Source organism: Lotus japonicus, chromosome 5 (assembly GCF_012489685.1).
Source record: "Lotus japonicus ecotype B-129 chromosome 5, LjGifu_v1.2".
Lineage (NCBI taxonomy): Eukaryota > Viridiplantae > Streptophyta > Magnoliopsida > Fabales > Fabaceae > Lotus > Lotus japonicus.
In genome coordinates this window covers 6,747,544-6,760,352 of record NC_080045.1, presented here as the reverse complement: position 1 = coordinate 6,760,352, position 12,809 = coordinate 6,747,544, and the positions used below count along the sequence as shown (strand labels likewise).

Below are 12,809 nucleotides of genomic sequence, written 5' to 3'. Positions count from 1 at the left end.
AATTAAGAAGAATACATCATAGGTAAAGGCTACATCCAAATCCAACAAGAGAAACATAGAAATCCATGTTCATGGATTCCTTCAAGCTTACAAGAGAACAACTAAGATGACGGTGATGATCCGTGATGTCCGTGAACCGTGTCTAGCTCGTCGGAGGGTCAAGAATTCTTGTGCACAGCTTCCCTTTTCGTTCTCTTTGAAAAGCTCCAATTTGTCCAGAAAGTGGTGAGGTTATACTATATAAGCAGAAAATGTATTCTCAACTGTGTCCGAACAATAATGTTTATATCAATAGTGTCTAGGTTGTTTAAAAGTAAGGGTAATGTAGGAATACGAAAGTGTTAACTCTTCTAATTTCGTAAATTATCCAAACAATGGAGTGGTAAATTTGTTCCATTCCATTATATGATGTCCAAACAGTGGAAAAATATTTTTATTACATTCTGTTCCATTCCATTCCCTTCTGTTCCATTATATTCTATTCCATTTCGTTCAGCTAAGTTCCGTTAATCTAAACATACCATTAGTTCCTCCCACGTTTTTCTTTTTCCGATATTAGACATGAAGAGTACACATTAATTATATAACATAGCTCCAAACTATTTCCACAAAATTCCTTGACCCTAAGATATCCCTTACCTTGAAAAGAACTTGTTAAATTGAACACTCCTTTCTCTCAATTAGCTAAGATCCCTCTCGCCGAATTAGATGTTGGTTTCACTACTCTCGCACATCAACTTACAAAGCCTAATGTCTAAGTGATCCTTTTTTGACCCCATATCTAGTTTTTTCTTCACCACAAAATCCCTAATTGCCCGCCACTTTACCTTCCCCCCAGACCCCTAATGTTATTGAAGGAATTCAATCTATGAATATTATTAATAAATGTCAGAGTATAAATACAATAGTCCTAGGGTTACAAGTCAACTATGTCATAAATACATTAGCATAATTACAGGGAAATTATTGAACGAATATTCTATATTCTATCAGTTATAACTTAGCATCTCCATAGCTCATCCCTAAAATTGCCCCAATATCCTTATCAAGAAATTTCAAACGGTTTTAAAAACAATAAACCTAAAACAGATAAAGAACACCAGATACGAGGTTTGACCATTAAAGCTACGTCCATGAGCAAATTTAACCATGTTACACTATGATTGAAGTACAACCAAGATATCACAAAACAAATAATCACAAATTCATTGACAATGCAAAGTAATATACTCAACAACTTTAAAAGTAATCAAATTTAAGTACTAGATCACACTTTGAAGTTTAAAAGTAATATACACAACAACTTTGACTAGTGATTTTAGCATAGCTGAATATGTAATAAAATGCATCACTAAGTAACCACAATCAGAATTTGGCAGCAGATTATTGCTCACATCTTTCTCAATTCGGCTAGTTTGTCTTTGCCTCCACCTTTTTTCGATAAAGGCAATAAGCAATGATTTGGTGTGTGGAGTATTTGTTGAACAAGAGGAAATTGTCAATAATGCATAACAAGTGCTAAATCATATCAATGCAGGACAAGTTAACAAACACTTTGGGACGCAAATATGAATTTAAGGAGTAGCAAAGCACATACAATATTTAGAACGAGGAAGCTTCGTGAGAACTCAAGGTTTGAGGTTGCAAGCAGCTGCACATTGATTTCTAGAGCCTTGAGGATGAGGCTCACCCTGAAGAACTCAGATGGTATCCGTTTCGAAGTGGAAGACGCTGTCCTCCTAGAAATGAACTTGCTATGTAACCTTTTTTCATTCAATTTTCGTGTGAGTTCACATGTTCTTCTTGTTGTTGAGTTGCTTTCCCTTTTAAGGGAAAAGTAACGTTGACGTCTCCGCCTGGGTTTGGTACGTTGCCAATATTAGGTAACACACTAGCCCAGGTGATTTCGTATTGCGAGATGCATGCTCAGACACCACACATGGACCTCCGCGTTTCAGATGTTGATTTCGTTCAACACTTGGGGATGCCTTCTTTAATTAACCTGACTAAGGCAGCAGATTTCTTAGAGATACAGTCACTTATTGATGTTTGTTGTGATACCATCGCACATAGGATTCAACACTTGGACCCTTCGCAAGTTTTTGCTGCATTTAACGAGTTTTTTGAACGATCTATCCCATGGTGAACCTTGAGTTTTTTTCGAGATTGTTTTATTGGTGTTCATCGTTTAAGCGAGAAATTTCAATTCACTTAAGGCTTGAAGGTTGATTGAAATTACCGGAAGAACATCCATGACCCTCGTGAATTTGATTTTCAACAAAATCTGGTCTCTGAAGACAATTACAGGAGGTTTTTGAATGCTGTCATTTTCGGGAATATTTACTATGGAGTGATCAACAAAATTCGCAATCTTTGAGCATGACCTCCACATACTTCATTGGGAAGAGAAACTTAGGGTCTAGAAGGACAAAAAGAAACTTATGAAAATTCTCTTTTTCATGTCATGTGGTTGCTGCATCCATTCTCAATCAATCATGTATTATTTGCTTTTTGATGCATACTCATTCAAACAAATATCCCTTCTTCATGTACTTCATTAAATTTTGCTTCATGTACAATTGTGAGTTGAAACCATAATCTCTCATTTCATGCACATGCTTTTTGCAAATACGACATGGAGAATTATTGTTGCAATTTTTCAACTAGAGTAGTTTCTTCTACCTTCCTCTTGGTTGAAAGTTAAAATCTTTCTACCTTTTTCTGCTTGAAAAGCTTTGGAATGTTTTATGTATGACCTCTATGTTGTTGCTTTGTGTTGCTCGATTGTGCAAGATTTATCTTGGATTAAAAACCTAGCTTCATAGGCTGAGATGAAAATATGTTCACCCTTTTTTATGAGCTTCTAGTGAGTCCCTTGGTAAATCCAAAGTTCACTTAGTCAATTCCTTTGTTTCCTCTATTATTGCAACAACATGCTCAATTTTTTTGGCATGTTTCTCAATATTTTCTACTCATTATCTTTCATGTTTAGATTATCGAACTCTTCTAAATTCTTCTCAATATTTTCTACTCGTTACCTTCTCTTGTCCTCAAACTTTTTTAACGAACCCCTTGTTGAATACGCAGATAACCTTTTTCAATCTCTTTGCTTGTTTTGCGTATATTATTTATTTTGTGAAGCATTCCATGATGCAAGTTCTTCTTCACTTGTTGTATAGATAATTGTTATATTGTGGTCAGATTACTTCCAAAAGGTTTTATTAACTAGAAAAAAACTACATATTTATTATAGGAAAAAATACTCAATTTTCATCTACCAAGCATAATCCACATACCAAAGTCGATATGAAATTTCTTCATCACTAAAATTGTGAACCCTAATTTTGGTGGTTCTGCCCCAATTCACACCCTACGTACCCTAGTTATGCTTTTAGATATAAGCCTTTTAATGGACCCTAATTATGTCTTCCATGACTAGAGAATTAATAGACTCTTTGTCGTCTAGCTTGCGCTTTCTCCTGCTAGATCGTCGTGGAGTTTTCCTAGCACCATCCATGGACTCTCTTACACTATTCTCATATGGAAATTAAAGGATTTCCAGCGTTGGATTTGTTTAGACTAGTGCATTGTCATTTAAAGAAGCCATTACGAAGCATGATGATTGAAATTCCATCTCGAAACACATAAAATCCATCAATAGCCATCGCTACAATCTCACCAATGACGGAATTTTCATTCTCAATCATCTCATCAAGGAAAGAAGCTAGTGGGGAATTCAAAGAGTTGAGCGATGTGTGGGTCTCCAACCCTAATTCCCAAATTTTGTGAAGCCACTAACACTACTCTATTAATAGCCACCGCTCGTGTTATTTATTTGAAGTTATGCACAGCGTGAGGGTATGAACATAATTTCAATTGTAAATTTTAACAAAACTAAATAAGTAAGAATTTGTATATTACGTTTGGAAAATTGCTTAACAATATACGATTTGGTTCTTTTGCAATTCTATTTGCTTGAAAGTCATTTTGGGTTCTAGGTCTAGAGTTCGTTCAAACTGAAACCTAGCTTAGAACCATCAGCTTCAATGCAGATTGGTGAACAAGGAGAGCACAAAAAAGGTAACTGACAAAGAAATCGGTTCCACGCAACAAGCAGTATATCTTTTTTCTTTCTAGAATGATGTTAGAGTTAAGCCTCAGTTTACCAAGGAAGTAACAAATTACTAAATAAAATTGCTAAGTACATTAACGCACATGTGCACCAGTTTCGGAGTAGATGTAATATATAACTACATACGTAACCATGAAAACTACCCCAATAGAATTGAAGATCAGCACTAGCTTACTATCAGGGGGCGTATCCAGGATTTTCTTGTTAGGAGAGCGAAATATAAGACTAAAAAAATATTCATTGAATATTATATAAACTTTAGATGATAAAAGATGATTTAAATACAACTCTTCGTTGTTTTATACTACTAAATTTACCTATTATTGTATCAATATAAATTTTTTCAGCAATTTCTCTCTCGATCTATACAACTAATAAATTTCAGAGAAGATCATCTTCAATTTTGTTGCAAAGTCGAAGTCTTATCAACTTTCATTGCATAAAAAGATTGCTCTGTAGAGGGTGTTGAAAGAGAGAATGTCGATCTATTGTTGTTTTTCCAGTTTCAACTAACTTCTGGTAAAACTCGGATAAAATAGAAATATTTCCTAAATTAGGATCTCGGTAAATATCTGAATGATAATGTCTTAGTTTGAACGACAAATTTCTCTTTTCTAGCTCGGAAAAATCATCTGCATAAAACTTCTCAACAAGCTTACAAATTTTCTCATTGCCAAATGATTTAAAATTTTCCTTAGGATCTAAATCTGAACTAAGTATGAGAAGTTCTACAACCTCTACATTAAATCTTTTTTTTAATTCATATAGTTGCAAATCAATTGCAGAATAAAATACATATATCATGATGTTCCATATATCTCCATTTTATTTCTTATGAAGATCATTACCCATAAAATAATGGGTTTTCATATTAGGAACTTCAACTTGATGAGTATCACAAAATGTTATAACATCTTCTATATAAAAATACCTATAGTCGATGAACATTTCAAAATTCTTGGGGGGCGATGGCTCCTGCCTGCCCCCACCTAGATGCCCCTGCTATCAGGTCTAAAGACGCTCAATAAAACGTCTAATCCACAGTTGACTAGGGTATCCATGTAACTGTATGCTCCAACATTATCCTCGGTTAATTTCTTTTTTATGATTCGATACATAATAGGCATGCAACAACGAAAAAAGGTTTGAAGTAAACAATATCACTTACAATTATTAAAAAAAAATGAAAACATGACAGGGAGTATACAGTGACGAGATGAAGAGGCAAGCGGTCAAAACAAAACCTATGGATCCAACTATCATCTTTAACTTTTTTCTGCAGAATAAAACTAAGGAATTAAAAAGTGATATTCATCTTTCATACCCAAAATCACCATTTCCTCTCTATTGGTAGACAACATGATTGTCCTCTCTATTGCCACATGTTGTTGATTCCCTAACATGATCAGGAAGTGATATAGAACATCTCCATCAGTTAACCTGGAATTGTTGTACTTATAATTGTTATGTTGTGTTCAGATTTCTTCCATCAGGTTTTATTAACCAGAAAACACTACAGATTTATTATAGGAAAAAAGTACTCATATTTCAACTACCAAGCATAATCCACATACCAAATAATGGTTAGATTCCGATGCTAATGCTCACATAAATATGTCTAGACAGGATTGTTTGAGTTGCCAACTGCCAACTAATGTTGAAAGACAAATTTATGTGATAAGTTAGTAGAAATTAAAACAATTGATCTAGTTATTATTTGTTAGATATATTTTTATTGCACCATCTTTAGACCAAATTTAGTTTATGTTCAGAGAGAGACAAATTAAGTTACTCTTGTTCATTTAGTTTAGAAACAATAAAATTGTGGTCCACTTGTCATTTATGCAAGCATCCTTGCAAATAATTTTAACCTTCACTCATCAATTTACTTTGTCTTTCTTATAAATTTTGGAGAGTTTTCAATGCATTCATAAAAAATAAATGACAAGTGTTGCCTCAAATAATATCATCCACATGATAGATGTTCCATACTAGTATACTACTACTAGTTTCAATCTTGGTCAGCAGAGCCATTGAGACGTTGTGGTCAAGAACTAATTAACGAAGGAACATTGTGTTAGAATATAATAGAATATTAGAATAAAATAGATTTATTTACTAGTCCTAAAAATTTAGCATAGGACCTTTGTATATAAATACCCTGTTGTTTATCAATGAAAGGCACGGAATACAATTCATTAATGGTATCAGAAGCTAGTTCTGATCCTATAACCTAGCCTTTTTTTATGTTATTTTAATTATTGTTTTTTCCTTTCACCGCCGCCGCAACTTCTCTTGAACATGCTACCGTCGGGCCACACCTTCTCATGCACGTGTCGCCGTCGCCGCCCTCTACTTTAAGAGCGTCGTCGCCGCTGCTCTCACGTGCGCGACCCTCGACGTGATTGAGACTCCCGCCGCCGCACTCTACTCTTAGAGCGTCGCCGCTCGCTCTCACATGCGATCCTCGCCGTGATTGAGCTCCCTGCCGCCGCACTCTACTCTTAGAGCGTCGCCGCTTGAGCCGTCGTCGCCCTCTACTCTTATAGCGCCGCCGCTCGCTCTCACTTGCGATTCTCACCGTGATTGAGCCGCTCTCACGTGCGATCCTTGTCGTGATTGAGTCGCCGCCCTCTACTCTTAGAGTAGAGCGCCACCGCCGCCACCTTTTTTATTTATTTATTTTTAGTTTGTCCAAACCAAAATAAAAAACTCCTTCCCACCCTCAGGTCGCGCACCGCCATCACTTGCACAGCCGCCGCCGCCAGACCAAGCGCCCTCCCCCGCGCCGCGCACGCATCTCCGTTGCGTGCTTTCTCTCCCTCGACAGGTTCCGACCCGTTCTACACCAGCACTAGGGTCTGTCACGGTGTTTGGCCCGCGCCCAGCCCTGTGGTGAAATCGTGCTCCAAGCTTCACGATCCCTCTGTTTTCATTCCTCAGGCCGCGCCGCCGCACCACACCAGTGAAGGCAGGTCCAGATCGTAGCCTCCAGGTGCAGGCCCGCGTTAAGATCCGGGTCGTGGCCTAACACGGTTTGACCCGCGTTCCAACCCAGGCTTGGCCCATTTTTCGTTCAGTTCCAACGGCCCAGTTTTCCTCTGGTTCGTCCAGACCGTGAACCGGACCGAATAGGCCCGGTTCACCCAGGTAGCAATAAAAAAAACAGTTTTTTTTATTTACTTCTTTTTTCTTTCTAACTCATCCTATGGCCGATCACACTCCAATCCGGCTCTTCGACGCCAACGGTTGTTCCTTACGCCAACAATGGTTCCTCCTCCTCCTCAAGTCACCAAGAGTTTTCTTCGGCCGCTCTCGCGTTTGACGGGTATTCTATTTTCACGAACGATCTACCTCGAGTTCTTTTTGCTGATTTCCGCTCCAGTCTCAACACCGGTGAACCGCCAGCTTTGGCTGCAGGGGTGTGTTAGAATAGAATAGAATATTAGAATATATATTCTTGATTTATTATGATGCAATTACTCATGTAATCTAGTTTAGATTTATTTCCAATTAAACTTAGAACCTTTATATATAAATACTCAGTTGTTTATCAATGAAAGACACGGAATACAATTCCTTCACATTGAATGTATCCAAGAAAGGAATATTGAATTGAGGTTGTTTTTATAAATTGAAATTACTCAATGCATATATATGATATCTACAAAGGCAACTCCGAGAGCACACCACATGTTCTGTTGTGCAGCAATTGTCGAAGACAAATGGGGTCAATGAGTTTGGTGGAGCACGAGAGAGATTAGGTCATTGGGAATTGCCTCAAACTTCGTTGCTAGATTTATTGAGTTAAGGAATGAAATGGTCTTAATTATTGGTCCACATATTTGAGTGGCTGAAGTGAACAAGTGGAGGTGGTGCCAAAGATTGCGCACTGATTCTCTCCTCAAAGGTTCAAAGAGAAGTTATGGAGTCATTTTTAATAAAGAACCTGCTTTTACAAAAGTGACTGAGAGAAAGAATCACATGAAATGCTTGAACTATTAAAAATAATCACCACTTTCTCTCTTTTTTTTGTTGTACATGACAACAAAGTGATCGGCTTTTGAAATGGTGGTAAGCCAGGAGGGAGATTCGGTGAACTATTATTCTTTTGGTTAATATTAAGACAACGAAGCGTGCAATACAATTTTAGGAATAGATTCTAGGGTTAACTATTATATTAGTCCCTGTCTTTGTCTCGCCGTCTGAGGTAGGTCCCTCCCCGGAAAAAAATTTGTCTGAAGTCCTCTTGTTTGAAAAGTGGTTGGAGCAGGCCCTCGCCGGAGGGCGGAGCTCCGGCGAGTGCATGTGTGGCTTGGTGACTAGGATTAATGAACCCACGTGGCATTAAAAAATAAATAAAAAATAAAAATCAAATTACAACTCAGAATTTTAAACCTAATTAACCTATTTCTAATTAACCCTAACTTAATTAACCAAAAACTAATTTCCCCCCCAAACTTAACCCAATTCACACCAAATCAACCCTACCCCCAAATCAACCCAATCCCAATCTGAAGTAGCAGGGTTCTCCTTCATCGTAAGCCTTATCGTGTTCTTCCTCTGCCGTCTCCTGTTCTTCTTCATCGTCTTCCTCTTATCGTGTTCTCCTTCCTCTCTATCTTGTTCTTCTGGGTCGGCTTTGGTGCGGCTTCTTCTGGGTCTTGTCGTTTTCTCCTTTTCCTCTCCTATTTGGTGCGACTTCTTCTGGATCTTACATGGATAGTTCTTCTGGTTTCAAGGGTTCCACTGCTTCCTCCTCTCGTTCCAGGCAGAGGCCACGATCTGCAGGTGCAAGGGCTAACTGTCCTTGTGGTCTTCCTCTCATTATTTACACTGCTGGTACTCGAGTGAACTCAGAAAGGAGGTTTTTGAGATGCAGAAATTGGCATGTAAGTGTTGTATACTTTGATTTCAATCTTGGGTAACCGTTCTATTTGGATTTCAATTTTGGATAACCCTTCAATTTTTCTACACTTTCAGTTACCAGGCACATGTAATTTCTTTTTTTGGATTGATGATCCTGTTGATGAAAGACAACCCAGGCATGTAGAGGCTGATACTGACATTTCTGAGATTGACAATTCATCTAACTCTGTGCTTCCTGGACCTGATTTGAAGAAGAAGATGAAGAAGTTAAAGAAGAAGGTTGAAATTGAGACATTTCACAAGAATGTTGCACGGTTGATTGCTCTGATTTCTTGGATAGTCACAGTTCTGGTGTTTTTGTATGGCAAGAGTTTGAAGGGTTGAAGGGTTTCAAGGGTTTCAAGTTAATTCTGTTTTAGGGTGGTTGGTTTGTGTTAGGGAATGAATTTGGTTGTTTGTTCTAGGGGATGTATGTGGTTGTTTGTGGGATGAAATACTTGTTGTGTAGCATGAATTCAACTTAATGAAATGAAAGAAAAGTTGTTGTCTCTCATTTATGTCTCATTCCTACTTCCTTTACCATACACAGTTAACATTGAAAGAAAAATGATAGTATAAGGACTTAAACATGAAGTCAAACATGTAAGTAAAGATGCAAAACTTTAAACAGAAACAAGAGAAGGACTTTAACCTTGAATTTGAAGTGCAACATCAATACATAAGGAGGACTTAAACATGAACTTGTTGTTTGGACCATATAGTCACAGCAAACAAAACAACATAAACAACATAAAAGCCTGTTTTAATAACTAACAAAAGCAAGTGGCTATAGTTTTGTGGTCCACAAATCCCCACTCCCTAAATATTACAAAAAAATTGACCCTAGTGGCCATGTGGTGCATCTGCTGCTTTTGACAAAAAAAGATTCCCACTCCATTAAAGTTGTCCCTCATCCAAATCACAGTCAAGTTGAACCTCCAAGGGTGTTGTCCATCACAACACTGCACTGTGTTGGAACATTTCCTCCACCTTCTTCTTCTATTATTTCCATTTGATGTCCTGCATCTGCTACAGAACCTGCTGGATCTGAGCTGCCAGGTTCAGGATTTTCAACCATAGAACATGAAGTAGTCGCCCCTCCATTGTCATGAATTAGTGCAGCTATATATTTGCTTTTAATGCAGCCATCATCAAAAGATCTAGGAATTTCAGGTACCTTTTCTTTCTGAAAAAATCATAAGGAAAAGTTTGCTATAATTTGTGTTCACAAAGTGAAATTAAAGCTTATTGGTTGATTATGGGTTTAGGAAATACCTGTTTTCCATTATTGTGAGGGACTTGGACAGTAGCAGAAGTTGGTTCCCTTATCACAATCCCAGGTAGAGAAATTGGTTCATTGGGGGTTTTCTTTGGGTATTTCTTACAACTTGTCTTATAGTGACCATATTGCTTGCACACACTGCACCTCTTATTACCTTTTTTCTGTTTCAATACACAAGTTGCATTACATTCAAGAAATACAAAATTATGAACAAACAAAATTTAGTAGAGTTTAGTGTTAATACCTCTTTCTTATTCTGACCAGTTGTTGGTTGGTGTGTTTCATCACCTGGAGCTGGAGCTGCAGTGGCCTGTTGTGATTCAGTCTCCAACAATTTCTCCAGTACTGCATCCATCTGGGCATCAAGCTCTGCTGCATCTATCTCTATCTCTTCTTCAATTGGGTTTTTGCAGCCTTTCTTATTGTGTCCATACTGGTTGCACCTGCTACACCTCACAAAAGCACCTCCTCTCTTCAACTTGTTTGGATTAGGGTCATCATATGGGTCCCTCCTTCTCAATTTTTTGGGCCTCCCTGCACCTCTCTTAAACAGTGGTGGCAGAATGCACTCAGGGTCATTTGGTGTCACAATCCACTGGTCAGGGCCAGGAAGTGGAGTGATTTCATGTTCATAAGTAGCCCTGAAAGCACCTCTTTTGTAACAATCATCAACATAGCTCTTTGGATCATAACCCTTGAAGTTAATTCCACACACTGCATGCCTGCAAGGAAAGCCATTGATCTCCCAGAATTTGCAGCTGCATTTCCTATCCCTCAAGCTTACAACATGCCTCTGCAAAGTGTGAGCATGACGAACTTCAAACTTCTCATTTCCCACTTGCCTAGGAATCCAGTTCTTGCTCTTTCCCACCTCAAATCCTATTCTTTTAAGTGGCTTTGGCATAATCTGACCTGTCCAGTTGTTAAGCTTCTCCATCATCTTTGGAAACCTCCCCATGACATAGGTCCTAATCCACTCCATCATAGTGAGAATAGGTTTGTCTCTGGCCAAAATAATTGCAGCATTGAAGGACTCCGAGAGGTTGTTCATGATGACATCACACTTGGGCCAAATGCTAAATGCATGCCTGCACCAAGAAGATGTTGGTTTCTCCATCAACCATTCAAAGGCAAGCAGATTCTTTTCCTTAATGAGCTGCATTTTCTCCCTCCATTCTTCTTCATATGTAGCTTTTGCGGCTGCCATCATCAGGTTCCTTAAAAGAACTCCACCACCAAACTTTGTCTTCAAATTTGCATACAGGTGTCTCACACACAGCCTATGATCACAACCTTGGAGCAACTCTTCTTTGAAGACTTCCATCAAACCCTGTGATGATAACATAACACAAGCCAGACAATTAGATTATCACCATGACATTGTAATATTTGTAAGTGAAAGAATATATATATATATTTACCTTTTGTTGGTCTGAGATAAAGCACCATCTACTTGACCTTGTAGGGTCAATGTCATCCATCAACAGCTCCATAAACCACCTCCAACTGTCCTTGTTCTCTGATTCAACCACAGCAAAGGCAAGGGGGAAGTATTCCTCATTTGGATCACGAGCTACAGCTGACAAAAGGATCCCTCCATGTTTTGTTTTCAGATGACATCCATCCAAGCCAATAAATGGCCTACATCCCCCCAGAAACCCTCTCTTACACCCTTCTAAGCACATATAAAATCTGAGGAACCTAGGATGCAAGCTAGCTCTTGGTGTCACAAAGTTGATTTTGCATGTGTTACCTGCATCCCTCCTTCTCAACTCATTGCTGAATCTCCAAAGCAAAGTATATTGCATTTCAGCAGCTCCATCAACCTCCTCAGTTGCCAACTTCTTACCTTTCCAAGCTCTGTATCTGGTAATTCCAATTCCCAGATTTACCCTGAAATCATCAACAATCTCATTGGTGCTAATTTTGTTTACAGTCCTGATTTTGTTCAACAAATTTTTCTTCACCCATCTAACATTGGCAGACTTATTATCAAAAACCCTTGCACATGTGTGCTCTCCCTTAAGAGTTTTGATTCTATAAGTCTGTTTGTTTCCAACTTTGCTACATAAGATCACAAATGGACAGCCATCACTCAAGCATACAACCCTGCATCTCTTACTGTCATTCTTCTTGAATTTATATTCCCTGTTATTTTTCATACAGTAGTCAGTGAGGGCTTCCTTGAACTGTGTAAGTGATATAAACTCCATACCCAATGTGAATTTGAAATCTGGGCCCATGTCATCCTCATTGAATCTTTCAAACCTTCTCCTAGGAATCCCTTCCTGCTCACTATCAGTGGGGACACTTTCAAGGTCCTCACTCTCATAGCCTCCACATAAATCTGTCTCATCTCTCTTTTCCCCATCATCATTATCTGCTGCAGTTTGTTGAAGCATTTGAGTAATGTGCTCATTCAATAGGGACTCAGCCTGAGCAAATCCTGGGTTTGTAACTTCCTCCCCTTTTGCTAAATCCCTTTCT

At 38.3% G+C, this 12,809-nt stretch overlaps 2 protein-coding genes across 2 annotated transcripts; one reads left to right on the top strand and one right to left on the bottom strand.

The window, feature by feature from the left end:
• The first annotated feature begins 8,850 nt into the window (after positions 1–8,850).
• LOC130718412 (uncharacterized protein At4g04775-like) lies at positions 8,851–9,385 on the top strand. Its single transcript, XM_057568996.1, has 2 exons — positions 8,851–9,024; positions 9,116–9,385. Exons 1-2 carry the CDS (start codon positions 8,851–8,853, stop codon positions 9,383–9,385), a joined length of 444 nt encoding a protein of 147 aa, XP_057424979.1.
• A 580-nt stretch (positions 9,386–9,965) lies between these two features.
• LOC130718410 (uncharacterized) lies at positions 9,966–12,771 on the bottom strand. Its single transcript, XM_057568993.1, has 4 exons — positions 11,744–12,771; positions 10,567–11,652; positions 10,316–10,483; positions 9,966–10,226 (listed from the first exon to the last, which is right to left on the bottom strand). Exons 1-4 carry the CDS (start codon positions 12,722–12,724, stop codon positions 9,966–9,968), a joined length of 2,496 nt encoding a protein of 831 aa, XP_057424976.1. The 5' UTR covers positions 12,725–12,771.
• Between the last annotated feature and the right edge of the window lie 38 nt (positions 12,772–12,809).